General features: G+C 39.6%; 1 protein-coding gene across 5 annotated transcripts; it reads left to right on the top strand.

Annotated features, from left to right (window-relative positions):
• Window positions 1-14: 14 nt before the first annotated feature.
• LOC132158194 (retinoic acid receptor RXR-beta-B-like) lies at window positions 15-17012 on the top strand. 5 transcript variants are annotated; one of them, XM_059567517.1, is made up of 12 exons: window positions 121-138; window positions 1088-1124; window positions 1276-1473; window positions 1596-1743; window positions 7288-7467; window positions 9895-10046; window positions 13663-13792; window positions 13923-14055; window positions 14141-14182; window positions 14311-14402; window positions 16405-16510; window positions 16718-17012. In XM_059567517.1, exons 3-12 carry the CDS (start codon window positions 1330-1332, stop codon window positions 16854-16856), a joined length of 1266 nt encoding a protein of 421 aa, XP_059423500.1. In that variant the 5' UTR covers window positions 121-138; window positions 1088-1124; window positions 1276-1329; the 3' UTR covers window positions 16857-17012. The 5 variants fall into 5 exon arrangements, with proteins under 5 accessions (XP_059423504.1, XP_059423503.1, XP_059423500.1 ...); XM_059567521.1 differs by lacking the exon at window positions 1088-1124 and having other exon boundaries at window positions 15-138; window positions 1321-1473; XM_059567520.1 differs by lacking the exon at window positions 1088-1124 and having other exon boundaries at window positions 43-243; window positions 1321-1473.
• Window positions 17013-20817: the final 3805 nt, after the last annotated feature.

Raw genomic sequence — 20817 nt, 5'->3', positions numbered from 1 at the left:
ACATTTTAATAACCAAAAGAACATGTAGTAATTTCTGCGTGTATATTTATTTAATTATTTGTTTATTTATTTATTTGCTTGCATTTATTTCTTATGTGAACAGACTCTTAGTGTCCACTAGGAGGCTTGAATAACAAGGTATTTGTCTGGACGCAACATTTATGGAGTAAACTGTAAAATATAGATAAAACGATGCTTTAAAGAACACGAATCGTTGCTGTCGGAGAAATCGGCGTTTAATGGGTGAGACTGGAGTCGATATGCTCATATAAACTTTGCAAACTTCTGTAAAAATGACGGAAAAACAAACAAACACTTGGACGAGCTAAGCTAACGTTAAGCTAAGCTAAGACGGGCTTGGGCTGGCCGTATTATTTCGTCTGGCCATTTGTGTTTTAGAGTACAAGTGTTTGTATTTTTCAAAAAAATAAATTAAAATAATTATACTTCAATAGATTCTTTTGTGCGTTTTAAACAGGGTATCGCGAGTGAATGGGAGTGACCAAACGGTTTTCTTTTAATCATAAACAGTCCGTTAGCCGCCATTAGCATTTTAGCTAGGCTCCGTGCTAAATAATCCAAACGTTGTCAGGAGCATCAAAAAATCGCTTGTTATCGAGTTAAAATGCGCTTATAGAACATATTTTCCCGTTTTAGTTATATATTATCAATTACATATGGAGTTGGCAAACAAGCGCTGATAGTGTCAGTTTTGGTGGGGGTGATGGAACAAATTTGGGGTGCGCCTCAAAATCCAGTGAGCTCCCTACCAAGACAGCATTTTGGGCGACAAGGGCGTGTTCGAAGTTTCGAAACTAGTGAGCTAAGTTACCTATCTAGACTGCATTGTAGGCCATAATTACTGATCTATTATAGACCAGTGGTCATAACAGACTGTTATTAAAACGTTTGAACACTCATGATTCCCCAGTGTGCTGTCTAGGTAGGCAATTTCTGAGGTTTTGATACATACCCTTAGACATCGTCTAATCTGCAGCAGGGTTAATAGAGCAGTAAGCAGCAACAAAACGCCTTATTTTCTTTTTTTAATGTACACATCGCACTTTTTCCCCCCATATTTTCTGAGATACCCAAGAGGAAACACATTTGAAAAGGTGGATATTGTGAGTATGGCACCAGTTTTGCTTTCTTTTCCATTCTTCACTGAAATTACCATCTTGGGACTTTAATGACATATCTAGGAATATTACAGAAATCTTTCATTGCACTCAGTGTATTGTATCTAAATCCCTTTTTGTGTCCACTCTCTTTCAGTAGATTATCAACGATCAACAGTCCCCTCTCTATTGGCCAATTTAGTGTGCATCTATGAACTCCATACCACCCACTTCTGCCGTCAGTAGCCCTGTCAGCTCTGTAGATTCGCCACTGTCAGCTGTCAGCTCGTCCATCGGCTCTCCTGGCGTTCCAGGCACGCAATCCATTGGCTATGGACCCATCAGCTACTCTCAGGTGAGCCGCATGTTCAAGTACTTCTGGACTTATCCATATGATAACATGGCTGAATTGATTGTCTTTTACTGCGCTGATGACTTTGGTTTTCTCATCACTCCTTGTCTATTTACCTCATGCAGATAAACTCCTCAATGTCTGTGTCTGGGTTACATGCTGTCAGCAGCTCTGATGATGTGAAACCCCCTTTTGGCTTGAAGTCTGTCAGTGGCTCTGGGCCAATGCTATCCCAGAAATGCATGTGCGCCATTTGTGGGGATCGTTCCTCGGGTATGTACTAGAACATAGAGCTTTCAGATTGTTTATTAAGTGATGCACCCAGTTCTTTTTTTGCACCCACATTTATATTTAGTGTAAAACTCTGGTTTTGGTTTTGAAATGAAATTTAAGTGTGAAGATATTAATTAAATGTATATTTATTCTAGCATCATTTTTGGTCACAAAGATGTTTATTCACCAGGGCTCTTAATTTGATTCAGTTTGATATAGGGGTGGGCGATATATTTGCAATAACGATATTCATGACGATATAGAAAAAAACATGGAACATATCAAGATACAGGTGTTGGTTTTCCTGCTGGACATCACTGCCTGACGCACCTCCTCCAGTGCCTTTTGAACTGGTGTGCCGTGACACCTCACTGAACACTTCTGTAAGCCTGAGTGGGTCGTCAGCTGGGGACCACCACTCATCGACGTTTCGCTCCTTTAACCCCAGTACGTCTCATGGTGGCGGAGCGATGGCAGGGATCTCTCCCTGCCACCCCCTGCTGATGCCCTAGGTATTTACCCCCCAACCCTTCTCCTTCCTCCTTAGCCACAGCCAGAAGCTGCCTTTCTCTGCCTCCTCTGCCAGCTCTTTCATGGCTTTCCGATGCCTCGCTCCTGTGCATCCCATGCCACGGAGTAGGCGAGCGGTTGAGGAACCTACGAAGCCCCTACACCCCACTTCTACAGGGCATATAACGGCTTTCCAGCCCGCCTCCCTGCACTCTGCCGCCAGATCAGAGTACTTGGCTCGCTTCCGCTCATACGCAGCCTCCACCCCTCCCTCCCATGGTACAGTGAGTTCCACAAGGAGGACGGTCTTGCAAGCCTCTGACCACATGACGATGTCGGGCCGCAGGGATGTTTCCACTATCTCCCTGGGGAACTGGAGCTGCTTTCCCAAGTCGACCCTCATGGTCCACTCACTTCCCGGTGGGAGGAGCCTTGCTGTATCTCTCTGGCGGGAGGGTCTGACACTCTCTCCAGCCCTCGCGAACTGGATGGAATGTCGTCCTCGAGCGAAAGGTCTACTGTTCGCCTCCTTTCTGCATGACTCTGACACCTCTGCCAGCTTTTTCAGTACTTGGTCATGTCGCCACCTGTAGCGGCCTTGGGACAGTGCCGTCGTGCAGCCCGACAGGATGTGCTGGAGGCTTGCATTGCTGGTGTTGCAAAGGGGACAGGTCTTTTCAGCACCAAACCATTGGTGGAGGTTTCGGGGACAAGGCAAGGTGTCATAGGTTGCTCTGATCAGGAAGCTGAGCCTAGCTTGGGGGATCTTCCATAGGTCGGACCATGACATGGACCTGTCTGTGAGACCTTCCCATGACGTCCAACGTCCTTGCTGGCCCTGGGACACCGCTTTGATGTTAAGGCGTTCGTGCTCAGTTCTTGCCACTTCCGCCACCACCATGGCTTTCCGGTCTTCTTTGGAAGCCTTTGACCAGAACAAGGGAATATCGCCCCTCCCAAGGCCTGCTCGACCCTCCTGGACTCTGCCGACCACCTCGCGGTGCTTCAGCCTGCCGATTGCCATGTCGACCTCTTCTTGGGCTTTCCACTTTCTTCCCGTTCTTATCTGGGTGCCCGCTGCTCTCACCAGCTGGTCAGTGGTTTCCCTCAGCTCCAGCACCAGCCGAGCCTTCTCTTGCTTGTATCCCACGCTGATGGATCGCAGTGGTAGTTGTAGCGTGTTCCTCCCGAAGAGGCCTACCTCCGAGAAGCATCTTGGTAGACCCAGCCACTTCCTGATGAACGAGTTTGCCAGCCCGTCCATCTTGTTTACCACTGATGAGGGGATTTTACTCATCTTCAGTGGCCACATCACCCTTTGGTACAGTATGGCCTGGTAACACCAAACTTTGTACTTTCCGGGAAGTTGGCTTTGGTTGATCTTGGCCAGGCCATCTGAGAGCTGCTTCCTCACCGTCTCCCCCACCTGCCTGTCTGAGAGCTCTGCTGTGTAGGTACGACCCAGGCTACGGACAGGTTGATCTTTCAGCAACGGGATATTCTCACCGCCTGTTCTTGATCGACAAACTGCGTGACTTGGAGGGTTTGATCTTCATCCTCGCCCAGCCCACAAGCTCGTCGATCCTCTTGAGCAGCCTTGTTGTGCATGCTGCTGTCCGGAGTATGGTGGTAATATCGTCCATGTAACCTCTAACTGCTGGTAGCCTTTGTCCTGACGGCAGTTTCACTCCTCCGACCATCTTCCTAGCCCCTATGAGGATGATCTCAAAGGCTGTGATGAACAGGATGGGCGAGATTGAGCATCCCATGGCAATGCCTACTTCCAGCTGTTGCCAGCCTGTTGTGAAGTCCTGGTGGGTGCAGCACATCTGGAGGTCTCCAAAGTACTTGGCCACCAGGGCTCTTATGCCAACTGGGATGTGGAAGAAGTCCAAGGCGAACTCGATGAGTTGGTGGGGGACTGACCCGTATGCGTTAGCAAGATCGAGCCACACTACGTGCAGGTCACCTCTCTCTCTCTTTGCCCTTTGGATCTGCTCCCATATTACTGCTGAGTGTTCCACACACCCTGGGAAGCCTGGCACACCTGCCTTCTGACAGCTGGTGTCATTGTATCCGTTTCCTGTGAGGTAGCTGGTCAACCTCTTGGCTAGGATGGAGAAGAAGATCTTCCCTTCGACATTCAGGAGGGCGATACTCCTAAACTGGCCGATCGTACTGGAGTTTTTTGCTCCTTTGGGATGAAAACTGTGACAGCTCTCTGCCACTCTGACGGGATGACTTGGTTTTTCCAAGCCACTCTCAGCAGATTCCAGAGGTGTCTCAAGACCCCTGGGCAGTACTTGTACAGCTTGTATGGTATCCCGTTAGGGCCTGGGGCTGAGGCTGTTCTTGCCTTCCGGACCACCGCTGTTACCTCGCTGAGTTTGGGGAGGGCAGCATCAAAGAGGGAGGTTGGGGGAGCTGGGCAAGGAACATACCCAGGGGATCCCAGCGGAGTTAACAATGTTTTATTGGTCATTAAAGGGATAGTTCCCTTTCAAATTAAATGTTGGTATGTTTAAGCTTAACTCAAGGACATCCAAGATGCAGGGTTTTTTTTTTCGCAGTATTTCCCATTTTTATATTTTTAGGTCAAACCGTTCTTGTCTGTGACTCATATAATGGAGGTCTATGGTCACTAAATAAATTAAATTTAGATCAATTCTTGTTAAGACTAGTAGTTCAGTAATTCAGTAAAGAGCAGTGAGTGGTTTTCTCCCATTTCATTTCTTGGATTAACAGGACATTTCAAGGACATTGATAGTAGCCAGTAAATTAGTCACTTTAAGAGATAATATTTAGAATATGATATACATTCCATTTCCTTCACAACTGTTTACTTTCACTTAAGACATAACCGACCATTTTTTTCGAGGTGACAATTTTGTATGTATTTGTCATTTCAAGAGCAAGAAGAGACGAAACTTAGTTCAGTGTAAGAGCTGTAGACGCGGCTCTCTGCATGCACACTGTACGCACCGAACAGCACGCGGGTGCTGAATTAAGCTTTTCATGTCTTTTTGTGCTCGTATGTTTAAACTGGCGAGGTGTATTAGTTCGTTCAGGCATGGGAGGAAATGAAAAAGAGCTCGGTTTTGTGTTCGCACCGAACTCGGCACGTGATCTCTGTTGAGTTTTTCCCGCTTCTTCTGTTTGAATGCTTTAAACTGTTTTAAATGTGTAAATTGTCAAAGCAATTTAATAAGTTTTACAATTTTACAATTGATAAGCTTACATGACAATTCCCAGGCTGTCTTTTTACGCTGGCCTCAGGCAGTCTGTTGAAATCACCCCCCCCCCCCCCCTCCATGCTGCTTTACTAAAAATATGCTCCTCGCCAATTTTTCAAGGTAAGAGTGTGTGCTTGAATATGTTGTAGAACCCTTCTCGCGATACTTTGATGTCATACACCGATCATTCATTGCAGCGCTGCTTCAAGTCGAATACACCTATTGGGTTTGTGGTTATGTTGCTGTGCATGCTAGGGAACGTATATCCACAATACGTCATTGCGTCGATATGTCATTGACATCTTGATATGACACTTTTTTTTTTATCATGTAAAAATTTATACCGGTATTATCGTGGACATGATATGGCAAACCCCTAGTTTGATACCAGTTTCAGTTATGTATCAGGAATAGGACATGTCAGTTACTATTAAGAAAAAAATCACTTACCCCCATGTCGTTCCAAACCCGTAAAAACTTTGTTCGTCTTCGGAACACAATTTAAGATATTTTGGATGAAACCAGGATTGTGACTGTCCCATAGACTGCCAAGTAAATTACACTGTCAAGGTTCAGAAAAGTATGAAAAGCATCTTCAGAATAGTCCATCTGCCTTCAGTGGTTCAACCGTAACATTATGAAGCAAGGAGAACACTTTTTTTTTTTACATGAAGAAAAAAATAACGACTTTATTCAACAATTCGTCTTCTGTGTCAGCCGCGTCACAAGGATGATCATTTCCTGCTGCCACTTGAACTGAGGCGCTACAGCCATCTGTCATGCCACAGTAAAGATTGTCCATTTTGTGACTGTCCATTTATTGTTTGAATATCATGATAAAGTTGGCAAAATGTTAAAAAAATATAGATTAAAATTGAGAAAATGTTGACAACCCAGGCCAAGCATCCACACATGTGCATGAAATCGATGCTTACACAGAAAGCACCACCGAAGATGTGCTAATCAAAGGACATTTTCAGAGCAATTAAAGCCAAACCTGAAAAATAATTTTGTTTGCTGTCTCGGTTTTAATTGTGGTGCATCAATACTTTATATGGATATGTAAGGGTCAATGACATAATGCTTATTATTGCCTGGATCTAGTCAAATAATTTATTTATTTATTCATTAAACAATCATTCATTCATTTCTTAAGTATATTATGAATCTAAGTCATATTCACTTAGATCTCATCTGCAAACAGATGAAACAAAACAAAATTTAACAAAATCAATTTAGATATTTTTTGGAAGGTATAAGATCAAATATGCCAAGGTATTATGACTTTCCTGACTTATAATAATAATAATAATAATAATAATAAAGCCTCATTAAAAGAATTAAATTTCTTGAAAAGAAAACTGTACTAAGGAATCTCACATTTTCTATATATGTTTATTTCTTAATAATAAAAATATATTTGAACAAACTGCATAACCAGTTATTAACACAACTTATTGATAAATTGCTGAATATTTTTTAATAATCAAATAATGATTTACAATATATGATTATTACCTTTTACATTAAATATATATATATATATATAAGATCTTTAAACTCACATGCATTCAGAATGCAAGAAAAACACTAGTTACACCACATGAGATTTTTCATAAAGTTGAAACTTTTGCTTTAAACTGGACTTCTGTTGCATTTTTTTTTTTTTATTGCGAATGTTTGTATTTGCCATTGACCCTAGTAGGCCATTGTACTGGGGATGTTTTTTACAGTGAATATTTTGAAAAAATTATATTTCTTTGCAGCTCAGAGATAATATGGGGATGATTTGTGTGTGCAGGGAAGCATTATGGTGTGTACAGCTGCGAAGGCTGTAAGGGTTTCTTCAAGCGCACAGTCAGGAAGGACCTGAGCTATACCTGCAGGGACAACAAGGAGTGTCTGGTCGATAAACGACAGCGCAATCGCTGCCAGTACTGCCGCTATCAGAAGTGCCTGGCCATGGGAATGAAAAGAGAGGGTGGGTACCTGTCAGCCTTCCACTAAAGATATAGCACCTTAGTGTGAAGTAATATGTAAGCTGTACGTTCAGTAAAATATAGGCTAGATACTGTAGGTGGAGAATAAAGTCAGGTGAAATGCATTGTAGCAGCATTATGTAAGGCAACTGGTGTTCGAATGGGTTTAATGGTAGATCAGCATTATGTAATGCTAAGAGGAGCACAAAGATCATCTGGAGTTACAGTGACAGCGGCGGATTGATTGGGTTTTGCTAAACAATGTAAGAACAAATGGGTAATTAGTCCACAGCACCTGACAGCTGATGGAAAGCATGTCGTGTGTGGGTGGGGAACAACCAGCAGGACAAAAACTAGGGTTGGGAATCGAGAACCACGCATGATTTTCATGACATTTTGGTTCCATTTATAGCTCTTGAATATTTGTATTTAGTGCCTCACTCACTGAATCCTTTGTGTGGTCCATGAATTATTATCTGAAGAGCTGAGAACTATTGCTGTGGGTTAAAAGGTTGATGTGTAATTAATTAATGATTTTTTGACATGTACTTACTAAGTGTTTATAATGGTCAGCCATTAGGGATTTTAAATGGACAATACAGGAAAATTGTGCCCATGCACGCAACATTGCTACAATAACATGGATATTTATTTTACATAATATTTGCTCAAGTTAATATATATGTGACCGTGGACTGCAAAACCAGTCATAATATATTAGTAAAATATATAATTAATAAAAAAAAATACATAATATATATATTATAGTTGTCAAGGTACCAAAATTTCAGTATTCGGTACCAATACCATTGAAAATCCATGGTTCTCTGTACCAATTTCGGTACCAAAGCAAAACATGAAAACATGCTAATTAAAAAGAAATTGAGCGGCTAAAGAAATGGAAGTCTCACCCATAGGCTTACTTCCGCGTTGAGGAAAAAGGTGGATACATTCATTTAATCCAAACTGTCTTCATATTTAATTTTAAAGGGCTTTTGAAAACCTTCTAGAGTTATTCAGCCAAGAATAACGACTAAGTTAGCTAAAAAAAATTATAAAAATAAAAAAAGCCCAGAACTGCTTTTCTGACTGATATTACACAATGTTAACCATTTGTACATTCTCTAACACGCATCTTTTAGATTCACAATTCATTTAAAAGCCTCTGGTGTGTAAAAATAGTAAATAGCCTTTTCATCAACTAATAGTCATTGCTTTTAGTCATTACTTTTTAGTTAAATTGCAGTTACCAACATTTTTTTTGTAGCTATTTTATATTTAGTCTTTAAACAAAAATAGTTATTAGTTCTTCTCTCTATAGACAAAATCAAATAAGCTTATGAGAAATTTGAATCGAGTATTGAATTTGGGAAAACTTGATAACAATTTTCAGTTTAAAAGGAGCAACTTATTATTATTAATAATAAGTAATATTATTGTTATATTTGTTAATATATAATATAAATATAAGTTTTAAATATACATTTTTTATAAAGAAGAAGAAAAATACAAATAAGAAAGAAATACAAATTAAACTCATTTTTCAGATACAGTAGGTTTACTTAACATCTTTTGTTGGTTAATGTTAATGACACGGATAGGTACTTTTAGGTAGGTAATTAGGAATGCTGTCCCTTTAAGACGGAAGGCATGCATGTAACACTGACACACGTTCAGGTTTCACCCACCTGTTTACATTCACTTCATAACCGACTGTATTTACGTGAGAGACTCTACACATAGATAGATATTTGGACTGCTGTGTGTGCATTTGAGCACTGTGAACTGATAGAAGTATATCAGTATATCACGCTGTATATGAGAAGTGAAGAAGTGGAGAGTGCGCGAGAGAGAGCACTTCTATTAGTGCGATTCTACTTATCCCGCCTTCATTATCTTTAGTTAATCAACAACGAATTGGGATTCCTGGGAAAAACGGGACTTCTGCTCACCTTATTCCTACCCCTTCAGGTGCTGTGGCCATTGTTTCAGATTGCTCGTTCACATTTTTGGTAGCCTATCCATCCACTGTAACTGCCATACTGAGACTAGATATGCAAATGTCCCTTATCCGATTGCAATCCAATGACAGGAATGCACATTTTGAAGGACAAGAGACTAGCCTATAGGATGCATTTTGAATGTCTGGTAGTCCTCAAATAACATTAAAGTCCCATCTTGTCTCGTTCACGAAGACACAGCATAAATTTCATCATAGTATTTATAATCAGATATTAGTTTTAGCTTGTCAACGTCACAGAAAATGTTTTCGTTAACAAATATTTTTCGTTGACGTCTTCATTGACGAAATTAACACTGTTCTAGGGCAGATCTTGTACCACTAGGCAACATCACCCAGTGGCTATTTTACAGATGGCTGGGCTGATTCCTTGACATTTATGAGTTTCCCCTCATTCATTCTCCCCTAGCTGTTCAGGATGAGCGTCAAAAGAATAGGGAACGGGATGGAGACTATGAATGCAGCAGTTCGGCCAATGAGGAGATGCCTGTGGAGAAGATACTGGAGGCTGAGACAGCTGTAGAGCACAGATCAGATTTGCACTCGGATGCCACTGGTTCAGTGAGTATATTTACACACCACCCAGGGCTGTGTATTATCCTTGTTGTAATAGGGATTCAATGATAAATCGAAAAAAAAAAAAAAAATGAGTGAGAATTAAATAAACCTGCGAGATTAGAGGGTTAGATATAAAGATTTAGGAAAAGAAACAATCCCTTGTTTGTGGAAATTCGTGATTATCCAACAAACCAGAACAAAGCCACATAAATGTAGGCTATATGGGCTCGAACGGCATCCAAAATCATGGTCGTGATGTAACATTTTCCAGCTTACCAGTTATTCCTCTAATAAACAAAGCTTTTATACCACACTTTTCATAATCAGAGCTTATAATTTGTAAATAATTAATTGCTGAATTAAAAACAATTAAAAGGCGCTGTGACCGACACTGACAATACATTTTCACGGAGCATTCAGTGATGTCACTAAACGGTGCTGCCACAACTAAGAGCATAGTTTCTGCATGGACCTAACCAGCCTAGGACACAGGTTTTCAAGCCCTGGGACAAAATGGGATGCTTTAACGAAAATGTATAGCCTATTTAAGTAAAAAGGCAAAAGAAATAATAATAATATCTTAATTAAATAAATTATATATCTTACTAAAAGGGGTCATATGATGCGATTTCAAGTTTTCCTTTCTGTTTGTGGAGTGTTACAAGCTATTTGTGAATATGTAAGATCCCTAAAGCTGCAAAGACTAAAGTCTCAAACCCAAAGAGATATTCTTTATAAAAGTTAAGACTTGTCCACGCCCTCCTGAAACACCTTGTTTACACTCGCCCCCACATGTCTGTGTCACAGTGTGCATAACACCCAAATGTTTACGCAAAGAAAGAAAGCATAACTTTGATTCTCGTTGTAGTATTGTTGCCGCCGCCATGTCGTGGAGATGCTGTGTGTTTCATTTTGAAAGTGAAACTACTTTGTTTTGCCTTCCAAGTGAGGACACAACTAGAAATCAGTGGTTAAGTTGTATTAAAAACATTGTTCCAGAATAGTTTAAACCAGGGCTTCCCAACCTTTTTCAACTCTCGGCCCACACAACCACACACATATGTTTGTGCGGCTCACTTCAAAAAAATTAACTAACCCCGCTATTGCTGGGTTAATAACTTAGTACTCAGAAGCTAGATTGTTAACTGTATTTATTGAATGAACTAGGGCTATGCGATATGAAAAAAAACTATCGCGATTTCTTTGATCAATTTTGCGATTGTGACACATACCGATATGCTTTTACAGTCATAAATGCATACAGGATTAATTTGAAAAGTTGTAACGTCTCTAGAACAGACATAAGTCAAAATTATCACTATAGTAAAGATGTAACAAAATCTATAGACTTATGGCAAAAAAACAACCAAAAAAACATCCCGTGTACAGGGACTTTTCTTTTTTTCTTTTTTGCCATGCATTGTTCATAGAGCTCATTAATTGTAGCGGTGCCTCAGGTGTTTGCAGTGTGTATACAGTATGTGTATGCGGTCAGCAGCGAGAGCGCATAAATATAACGCGAAAGCACATTAAAATAATGCACAAGTGCGAATCTCTCTGTCTCAAAACCAGACGTGCTTGCTCAGATACACGCTGCTCTGCGCGGAGAGAGTGTGCGAACTTAAAATGTGTCTCCTCTCACTTAAACTTCGTCCTGTGCACTCACAATTCTCTCTATGCTCATGTGTTAGATATTAATTATTTTCGCACGTTTTTATTTCTAGCCTTTTACCGCGTGCAGTGTGAACGCTCTGATCCGTTAACATGGGCTTGGAAAAAAGGCGCATCACAGACAGTGTGTGAACCTGGAGTTAGGCATATGCCCAGTCTGTTCTGTTCTCGCGCTAGGCGCAATGCATTCTGATTGGATCAGATAGCATACCACGGGAGGTCAAGGAAAATCGTGCTATAAAGCGATTTAGAAATCGCGCATGATCAAATCGTGATTTTATGACTATTTCTTTTAATCGCACAGCCCTAGAATGGACTGGAAATGAACAGAAAATAATTGGTGGCACACCTGCAATACCACCGCGACCCACTAGGGGACCGTGGACCACAGGTTGAAAACCACTGGTATAAACCAAATATTTGTGTGTGTGCAACGCATTTTATAGAGGAATTTTTCTTGAACCTGTGGGAGTACCCTACAATGCTGGCGGTGACTCTCAGCCTGTAAGTAGGCCTATGTTTTCATATTTAAAGGATTTGCCACTGATGATTCAAACATGAGTTTTGAGCAGTGTAGAGTAGCACTTGTTTTTTTTTGATCCTCCGATCACAAAAGCAGACATGGTTTTATGTTTACGAGGCACAATTCAACGCAACACGTAAAAAGACAGTACAAGTCATTATAATGTGTATATATTATGTCTCCACTGGATGCTACAAATGCCTTGTTTGTCATGGGTTTTATTGGTTTTGTCTCATCTTGCCAGGACACAGCATCTCAATCGAACTGTAAGAAGAGAGAAAGCAATAGTGATCACGTAATGGAAACAGTTACTCACACTAGTGTTGCGACATTACTGTCGGATTCAGTGTAACCAGCACAGCATCATCTTTTAATTTTAATCTTTTTGAAACTGAAATTGTCCCTTGTTTGTAATGAATCTGTGGTAAAATTAAGTGAACATAGGACAAAGTTCTTACTGATGCAGTCTGGATCTTCATTAAAAATAAAGTTTATCCATGAGATAGCTGCGTCTGTGATACCAGGATGCACTAAGTGATTTTTGCTTAACGAAGTTGATATTTGAAAGCACCAAAACAAACATACCCATACCCCAACAGGATCTTGCCCCTGTGTTTATATCTCCGCCCCACACTTACGTACACAACCATGGCATAATGATGATCGCGGGAACAAGCGAAAATGAAACACAAGCATATTCAAGCAAAAGCCAAAACGGATAACTTGTGTAAACCAATGTAAAATCATTGTTACTCACCTATCAAAAAGAAAAGAGTTTCTCTCCACCACTGGAAAGCTGCTTAGATATTTATGCTGGTTCTACCTTGCCTAGTCATAACTCTTCTTTTTAATGTTTTGTTCCTCCAATATTTTTCTCTTTTTATCTTCCAGTTCTTTCTATCTATAGTCGATGTGCTAACATCTGTCCTGTGCACTCAAATTGAGCGCTCTCTTTTCTCTATCAGTACAAGACATACTCCTTACTGCTGATTGGCTACAAGTGTGTTTTGGGACTCTGAAAAAAATTGTTCCAGGCCTATATTTTTAGCTTTTACTGGTGTCCATGTAAACATGCTCATTGTCAGCTGTTGCCTTGTAATAAAATTTGGTTAAAAGGTTGTAACCGATTCATTTCCAAAGTTATGCCAAGCATTGATTTGTTTTCGACTGTTGCCAGGCAAAGTCAGGTTCCTGCTGGGTGAAAAACAGCCCTTATTTAAAGCTGTTTAAATGCTGGTATTCCCAGAGCTGGTTTAGAGATTAGGATCTTTTGAATTCTCAGTGTTTGGAGCTGAATGTCCCCATAGACAGACTGACAAAAATAAAGCACACAGACATTTAGCAGCTCTGAGATTCTCTTTTATTTGTATGCATTTGCTCTCACTTTCTCTTCTCCACTGACTCTGTGACTTCTCTGTTCTCCAGCCCAATGATCCAGTCACTAACATCTGCCAGGCTGCAGACAAACAGCTGTTCACTCTGGTGGAGTGGGCCAAGAGAATCCCTCACTTCTCTGAGCTACCCCTGGATGACCAAGTCATTCTGCTTAGGGCTGGTATGAGCATCTGACATTATCACACTCATTTTGTCGCTGTCTTTTTCTTTGATATTGTTTTGTATTGGAATGCAAATGTATAAATGTACACGAAAGCATTTTAATATGGATTGTAATATTTTTTTTACAGGATGGAATGAGCTCTTAATCGCTGCCTTCTCTCATCACTCCATCAGCATGAAGGATGAGATTCTGTTGGCCACAGGTCTACATGTATCCACAGACAGCGCTCACAACTTGGGCGTAGAGGCCTTTTTTGACAGGTCACAATGAACTCTGTGTTTATCATTTTAGTAATGTAGTCGATTTAGAGGCTTAACATGTTCAAAATGTGTTCATAATGTGCAGGGAAAGTGCACACAGTGCAGAGGTGGGAGCCTTATTTGACGGGTAATACATGATTCTCTTGTGTTTACTTCATACATGTGTAGATGTTTTGTGGGATAGGAACCCACCCTGCAATTCTGTCGTTTGGGTGATTTATGATTATTAGTCTCATTTTTTTTACACACCTGCAGGGTGCTGACTGAACTGGTCTATAAGATGCGTGATATGCAAATGGACAAAACTGAACTTGGTTGTCTGCGTGCCATAGTTCTGTTTAACCCAGGTAAAGCATTTGTTTAGGTTTGTCAGAAAATGATTTAGAAGCCAGAAGTCTAAAAGTTTGATTGACATTTCTGAATTTGACTTGTTTCTTTTTTAGTTGATTGATTGATTGTAATTTTTTCAAGGGATCGTTCTAAAATGTAAATTACATAATGTATTCATCCTTATGTTGTTACAAACATGTTTGACTTACTTTCTCCTGTGGAACCCAGAAGGAAGGTTTTTTTTTTTTTTTAACGTCTCAATATTTTTTGTCCATACAGTGAAAGTCAGTGGGGTCCAAATTCCAAAAAACTTGGGACACTGTACATATTGTGAATAAAAACAGAATGCAATGATGTGGAAGTTTCAAATTTCAATATTGTATTCAGAATACAACATAGATTATATATCAAATGTTTAAACTGAGAAAATTTATCATTTTAAGGGACAAATTTCATGGCATCAACACATCTCAAAAAAGATGGGACAAGGCCATGTTTACCACTGTGTGGCATCCCCTCTTCTTTTTATAACAGTCTGCAAATGTCTGGGAACGGAGGAGACAAGTTGCTCAAGTTTAGGAATATGAATGTTGTCCCATTCTTGTCTAATACAGGCTTTTAGTTTCTCAATTGCCTTAGGTCTTCTTTGTCGCATCTTCCTCTTTATGACGCGCCAAATGTTTTCTATGGGTGAAAGATCTGGACTGCAGGCTGGCCATTTCAGGACCTGGATCCTTGTTGGAAAATGCAAGGTCTTCCCTGAAAGAGATGATGTCTGGATGGGAGCATATGTTGTTCTAAAACTTGGATATACATTTCAGCATTGTTGGTGCCTTGCCCATGCCACATGCACTCATGCAACCCCATACCATTAGAGATGCAGGCTTCTGAACGGAGCGCTGATAACAACTTGGGTTGTCCTTGTCCTGTTTAGTCCGGATGACATGGCGTCCCAGTTTTCCAAAAAGAACTTCAAATTTTGATTCGCCTGACCACAGTACAGTTTTCCACTTTGCCACAGTCCATTTTAAATGAGCCTTAGCCCAGAAAAAAACGCCTGCGCTTCTGGATCATGTTTAGATATGGCTTCTTTTTTGACCTATAGAGTTTTAGCCGGCAACGGCGAATGGCACGGTGGATTGTGTTCACCAACAATGTTTTCTGAAAGTATTCCTGAGGCCATGTTGTGATTTCCATTACAGTATCATTCCTGTATGTAATGCAGTAATGTCTAAGGGCCAAAAGATCACGGACATCCAGCATGGTTTTCCGGCCTTAACCCTTACGCACAGAGATTGTTCCAGATCCTCTGAATCTTTGGATGATATTATGCACTGTAGATGATGATAACTTCAAACTCTTTGCAATTTTTCTCTGAGAAACTCCTTTCTGATATTGCTCCACTATTTTTCGCTGCAGCATTGGGGGAATTGGTGATCCTCTGCCCATCTTGACGTCTGAGAGACACTGCCACTCTGAGAGACTCTTTTTATACCCAATCATGTTGCCAACTGACCTAATAAGTTGCAAATTGGTCCTCCAGCTGTTCCTTATATGTACATTTAACTTTTCCGGCCTCTTATTGCTACCTGTCCCAACTTTTTTGGAATATGTAGCTCTTGTGAAATCCAAAATGAGGCAATATTTGGCATGACATTTCAAAATGTCTCACTTTCAACATTTGATATGCTATCTATATTTTATTGTGAATAAAATATACATTTATGAGATTTGTAAATTATTCCATTCCTTTTTTCCTCACAATTTGTAGAGTGTCCCAATTTTTTTGGAATCAGGTTTATACCTTAAACATTTCTATAATCAGGTTAAGGTAATAAACAGTTTAGGCAAAACCTGACTTGCACATCTTAATATTGGCCCATTACTTTAAACTGACTTTGCATGTAAACACCTTCACAGGCATCTTGGCGGAACATTATGCACACCTTTGAAATCAAAATTGGAGAAAAAATGAAAGAGTGGTGTATGTTTGTACCGAATATTTCCAATATTTCTTAGATGCCAAAGGTCTGACTAGCAGCAGTGAGGTGGAGCTTCTCAGAGAGAACGTGTATGCGTCCCTGGAGACCTACTGCAAACAAAAATACCCAGATCAGCAGGGGAGGTGAGTGTTCTGTACTGTTATGGGGTGAATTTCCTAGAAGTTTTATGTCTCTCTGACCCTCAGAATTAAACTTGTGTTGTGCCTTTAAATCTACTACATGTAAATGACCTCTTTTATGATTGACTGGCGTTATCGTCACATGTGGCTGTGAGAGTATGGAAGAGGCCAAAAAAATTCAAATAAATCAGCTTCCTTGCTAATTCACAGGTTTGCCAAGCTTCTCCTCCGACTTCCTGCATTGCGTTCCATTGGCCTTAAGTGTCTGGAGCACCTTTTCTTCTTTAAACTGATTGGAGACACCCCCATTGACACTTTCCTAATGGAGATGCTGGAGTCACCCCACTAGCTGTGGCAAAGGACAAATGGGAGATGGGGGTTTTCTACCCTAGGTCCTGGAGATAACTGTGACTGCACTTTTTCTTCCCAGGCGAATTACAACAATTGGTCAGCCTCGGGTCTGGGTTTTTTTTTTGTTTTGTTTTTTTGAGTTCGGATATTACTTTTCTTTTTCTCTTGACTATCTCTTAAGTGCACCATAGAATCTAGAGACCCAAAACTTGCCATAAAAAATTGTTGGTGCTACATTTCAACAGTAAGCTAATTCTTCATATATATATATATATAATATTGTAATGTATTAAAAAAAAAAACAAGTTTAAAACTTGTTACCTGGTTTAGAAAAGTGGGGTTTACATTTTGATAGAACCATTTGAGCATTTTAAAACACTGTGGATGATAAGCTTTAATCTTATGTAAGTGTGCTTCACCATCTCTTAAGTTTGGGTGCTTTCTTCCTGTACGGCTAATTTATTTTGCCACGACCTGTAAGGACTGGTCAAGTGGGTAGATGGATGAATGAATTCATTGGGTATTATAGGTTTAAATTGACATTTACTTTGCTAGTGTGAGAAATCTGGCAAATAAATCTATATGCAATGAAGCTTGAAATTATGCAAAACTAAAAAAAGCTTAGATGTTTAATCTCCAAAAAAGCAATTTATGTGATATTGTGCAATTTTAAGCCTAAATCCAGAGGTGGAGGTGAGGGAAATGCAAGCACTCTTTTTATAATCTCACGCACTCATTTTATTATCACATCATGAGTGCCTAACTGACATGCTTGATATGTTTTTTTTATTTAATGTTTGACAGAAGAAAGGACACATAAAAAGATACATTTCTGTTCATGTCATCAGCAGTCATCGTATGAAGCAGGATGATTTTCTTTCACTTTCTTTTAGTTTTGCCTGAAGTGTCCCAGGCTGAAATAGTCTTAAACCTTCATTGGTTTTACTAGTTAACTGTCAGTTAATAATACACTCTCTTCTCTTATCACATATCAGGTAACTGTGTAAGAGTGATAATTCCTTAAGTAAACTGCACTACACACAAAAAAAGTCATTCCTTTTTTTTTTTTTTTAATCATATTTTATATTTTATATATTTTATCATTGTTATAAAAAGTGCACATGTAAAACTGTAAAAAGGAAAAGTACAGCTGTCCATTGGTGTGGACTCGCTGTTTGTATTTGGAAAACCTTCCAACTTGAAATTTCTACAATTAATTTCTTCTAGTACTGTGCAGACCTTACATTGTGTAGGGACATTGTGTAGCTATTGTCTAGACATAGACAGACTAGGAATCAATATACATTCTCTTGCTTTTCACTTTCTTTAGTTTTCTAGTTGGCATACAACTTGCAGTAAAGACATAATTTGCACTGGATTTTACCATGAATCCTAGACTTTGGATTTTGTCTTTTATTTTCTTTCTGTGATCTGACGTTATTCGCTTTTCTTTTTGACCTACCATTGAAATTTTTATTTTTGCCTTTCCATTGCATCTTTCTGTCCTTGCTGAAAAAGTTATGGGGACAAATGCAAGCTCACTTTTGCCATAGATATATCTAACAAACAAACAAAAAACACAAGGTTGTTTTTGTATGGTCTTGTACAACCAACATCTTTACTGCATTAGGCATGTTACATGTCTGTTGTTGCACTAAAATTGTCATACAATTATGATTGTAATGAGATTCCATCAGTTTCGATGTTGTCACAGCTCATTTTAGAGGAGCTCTGTGACACTACAAAAGAACCATCTGCTGTACATGACCCTAAATAAAGGTGGTGATATGTCTAACATCTCTGTTCTTGGAGAGTTTATGTAAATTGCATGTGCTGTTCTTTTCAATTGATTTTATTTGTGTAATCTCACAATGTGACAATAAAAAACTGTTACTCTCTCGTAATTGCACATTTACATCCGATTTTGGCTACATTTAGACTACTGCTATTTTTTGCTATGGTTATGCCGGTTGTTTACATTACTCTGCCATTTTCTACCCTCGAAAACGGAGTCTTTTGCAAACGCGGCAGACTCTGCTTTAGTTTGAAAATTCCGGGGTTGCGTTTCAGTGTAAATGGACTAAAGCGGAGACTTTTGAAAACGATGGCATGGCTGCCCACATTCGCTCAGTCTGCATATCCTTGATGACCATGTAAACAATAACATCATGCTCGTTGTACCTACATGAATGGTCATGTGACATGCATTTTCAGTTGTGTAGTGTATAGGTACATCTCAATTAGAATGTCGTGGAAAAGTTCATTTATTTCAGCAATTCAACTCAAATTCTGAAACTTGTGTATTAAATAAATTCAGTGCACACAGACTGAAGTAGTTTAAGTCTTTGGTTCTTTTAATTGTGATGATTTTGGCTCACATTTAACAAAAACCCACCAATTCGCGCTCTCAACAAATTAGAATAATTCATAAGATCAATAAAAATAACAAATTTTAGTGAATGTTGGCCATCTGGAAAGTATGTTCATTTACTGTACATGTACTCAATAATTGGTAGGGGTTCCTTTTTCTTAAATTACTGCCTCAATTTGACTTGGTATGGAGGTGATCAGTTTGTGGCACTGCTGAGGTGGTATGGAAGCCCAGGTTTCTTTGACCGTGGCCTTCAGCTTATCTGCATTTTTTTTTATTTTCCTCTTGACAATACCCCATAGATTCTCTATGGGATTCAGGTCTGGTGAGTTTGCTGGCCAGTCAAACACACCAAAACCATGGTCATTTAACCAACTTTTGGTGATTTTGGCAGTGTGGGCAGGTGCCAAATCCTGCTGGAAAATGAAATCAGCATCTTCAAAAAAATGGTCAGGAGAAGGAAGCATGAAGTGCTCCAAAATTTCTTGGTAAACGGGTGCAGTGACTTTGGTTTTCAAAAAACTCAATGGACCAACACCAGCAGATGACTTTGCACCCTAAATCATCACAGACTCTGGAAACTTAACACTGGACTTCAAGCAACTTGGGCTATGAGCTTCTCCACCCTTTCTCCAGACTCTAGGACCTTGGTTTCCAAATGAAATACAAAACTTTCTCTCATCTGAAAAGAGGACTTTGGACCACTGGGAAACAGTCCAGTTCTTCTTCTCCCATATTTTTCTTCCACACTTTTTCCTTCAACTCAACTTTCTGTTTACTAGTTTGGATACAGCACTCTGAACAGCCAGCTTCTTTGGCAATGCATTTTGTGTGTCTTACCCTCATTGTGAAGGGTGTCAATGATTGTCTTCTGGACAACTGTCAGATCAGCAGTCTTCCCCAGGATTGTGTAGCCTAGTGAACCAAACTGAGAGACCATTTTTAAAGGCTCAGGAAACCTTCGCAGGTGTTTTGAGTTGATTGGCTGATTGGAACGTCACCATATTCTAATTGTTGAGATGAGTTGAGTGAATTGGTGGGTTTTTGTTAAATGTGAGCCAAAATTATCACAATGAAAAGAACCAAAGACTTAAACTACTTCAGTCCGTGTGCATTTAATGTATTTAATACACAAGTTTCACAGTTTGAGTTGTATTACTGAAATAAATGAAAAAAAAAACTTGGAAAAAACTTTTTCCATTCTAAATTTTTTGAGATGCACCTGTATGTGGACGGAGATCATTTTTGAAATGAAGTGAAAACTTGTGTAGATGAGGAGGATATTTTTTCATTGTAAAATTAAAATCCACTAGTGTAAACAGGGCCTTATCTGATATGACCATACCTCCCAGCTATAACTTTTTTTTTTGTAATAGCAACTTTACGTCTCGTGGTGTTAATCTGTGTTTCATTTTTTTTTTGTAATTGTGACTCACAATGAGTTTATATCTTGCACTGACATTATATCAAACTTTTACTTTTTTTTTATTGCTTGTAATTCTTATAAATTGTACAAATGCAATTACAAGAAACTCAATCTCACAGTGCTACTTTATACTTCACAAATGTGACTCCTCTCCAAATTGTG

The sequence above is a fragment of the Carassius carassius genome, chromosome 15, assembly GCF_963082965.1.
Source record: "Carassius carassius chromosome 15, fCarCar2.1, whole genome shotgun sequence".
Classification (NCBI taxonomy): Eukaryota; Metazoa; Chordata; class Actinopteri; order Cypriniformes; family Cyprinidae; genus Carassius; species Carassius carassius.
The sequence above is the reverse complement of the archived record's forward strand: the minus strand, read 5'-3'. Positions and strand labels throughout refer to the sequence as shown.

What these genes read in the sequence shown, in the direction of transcription:
- LOC132158194 (XM_059567521.1), top strand. Translation starts at nt 1,330, where the DNA reads ATGAACTCCATACCACCCACTTCTGCCGTCAGTAGCCCTGTCAGCTCT. An exon ending in AGTCATTCTGCTTAGGGCTG is followed by an intron (nt 13,793 to 13,922) that starts GTATGAGCATCT and finishes TTTTTTTTACAG; the next exon opens with GATGGAATGAGCTCTTAATC. An exon ending in GTAGAGGCCTTTTTTGACAG is followed by an intron (nt 14,056 to 14,140) that starts GTCACAATGAAC and finishes CATAATGTGCAG; the next exon opens with GGAAAGTGCACACAGTGCAG.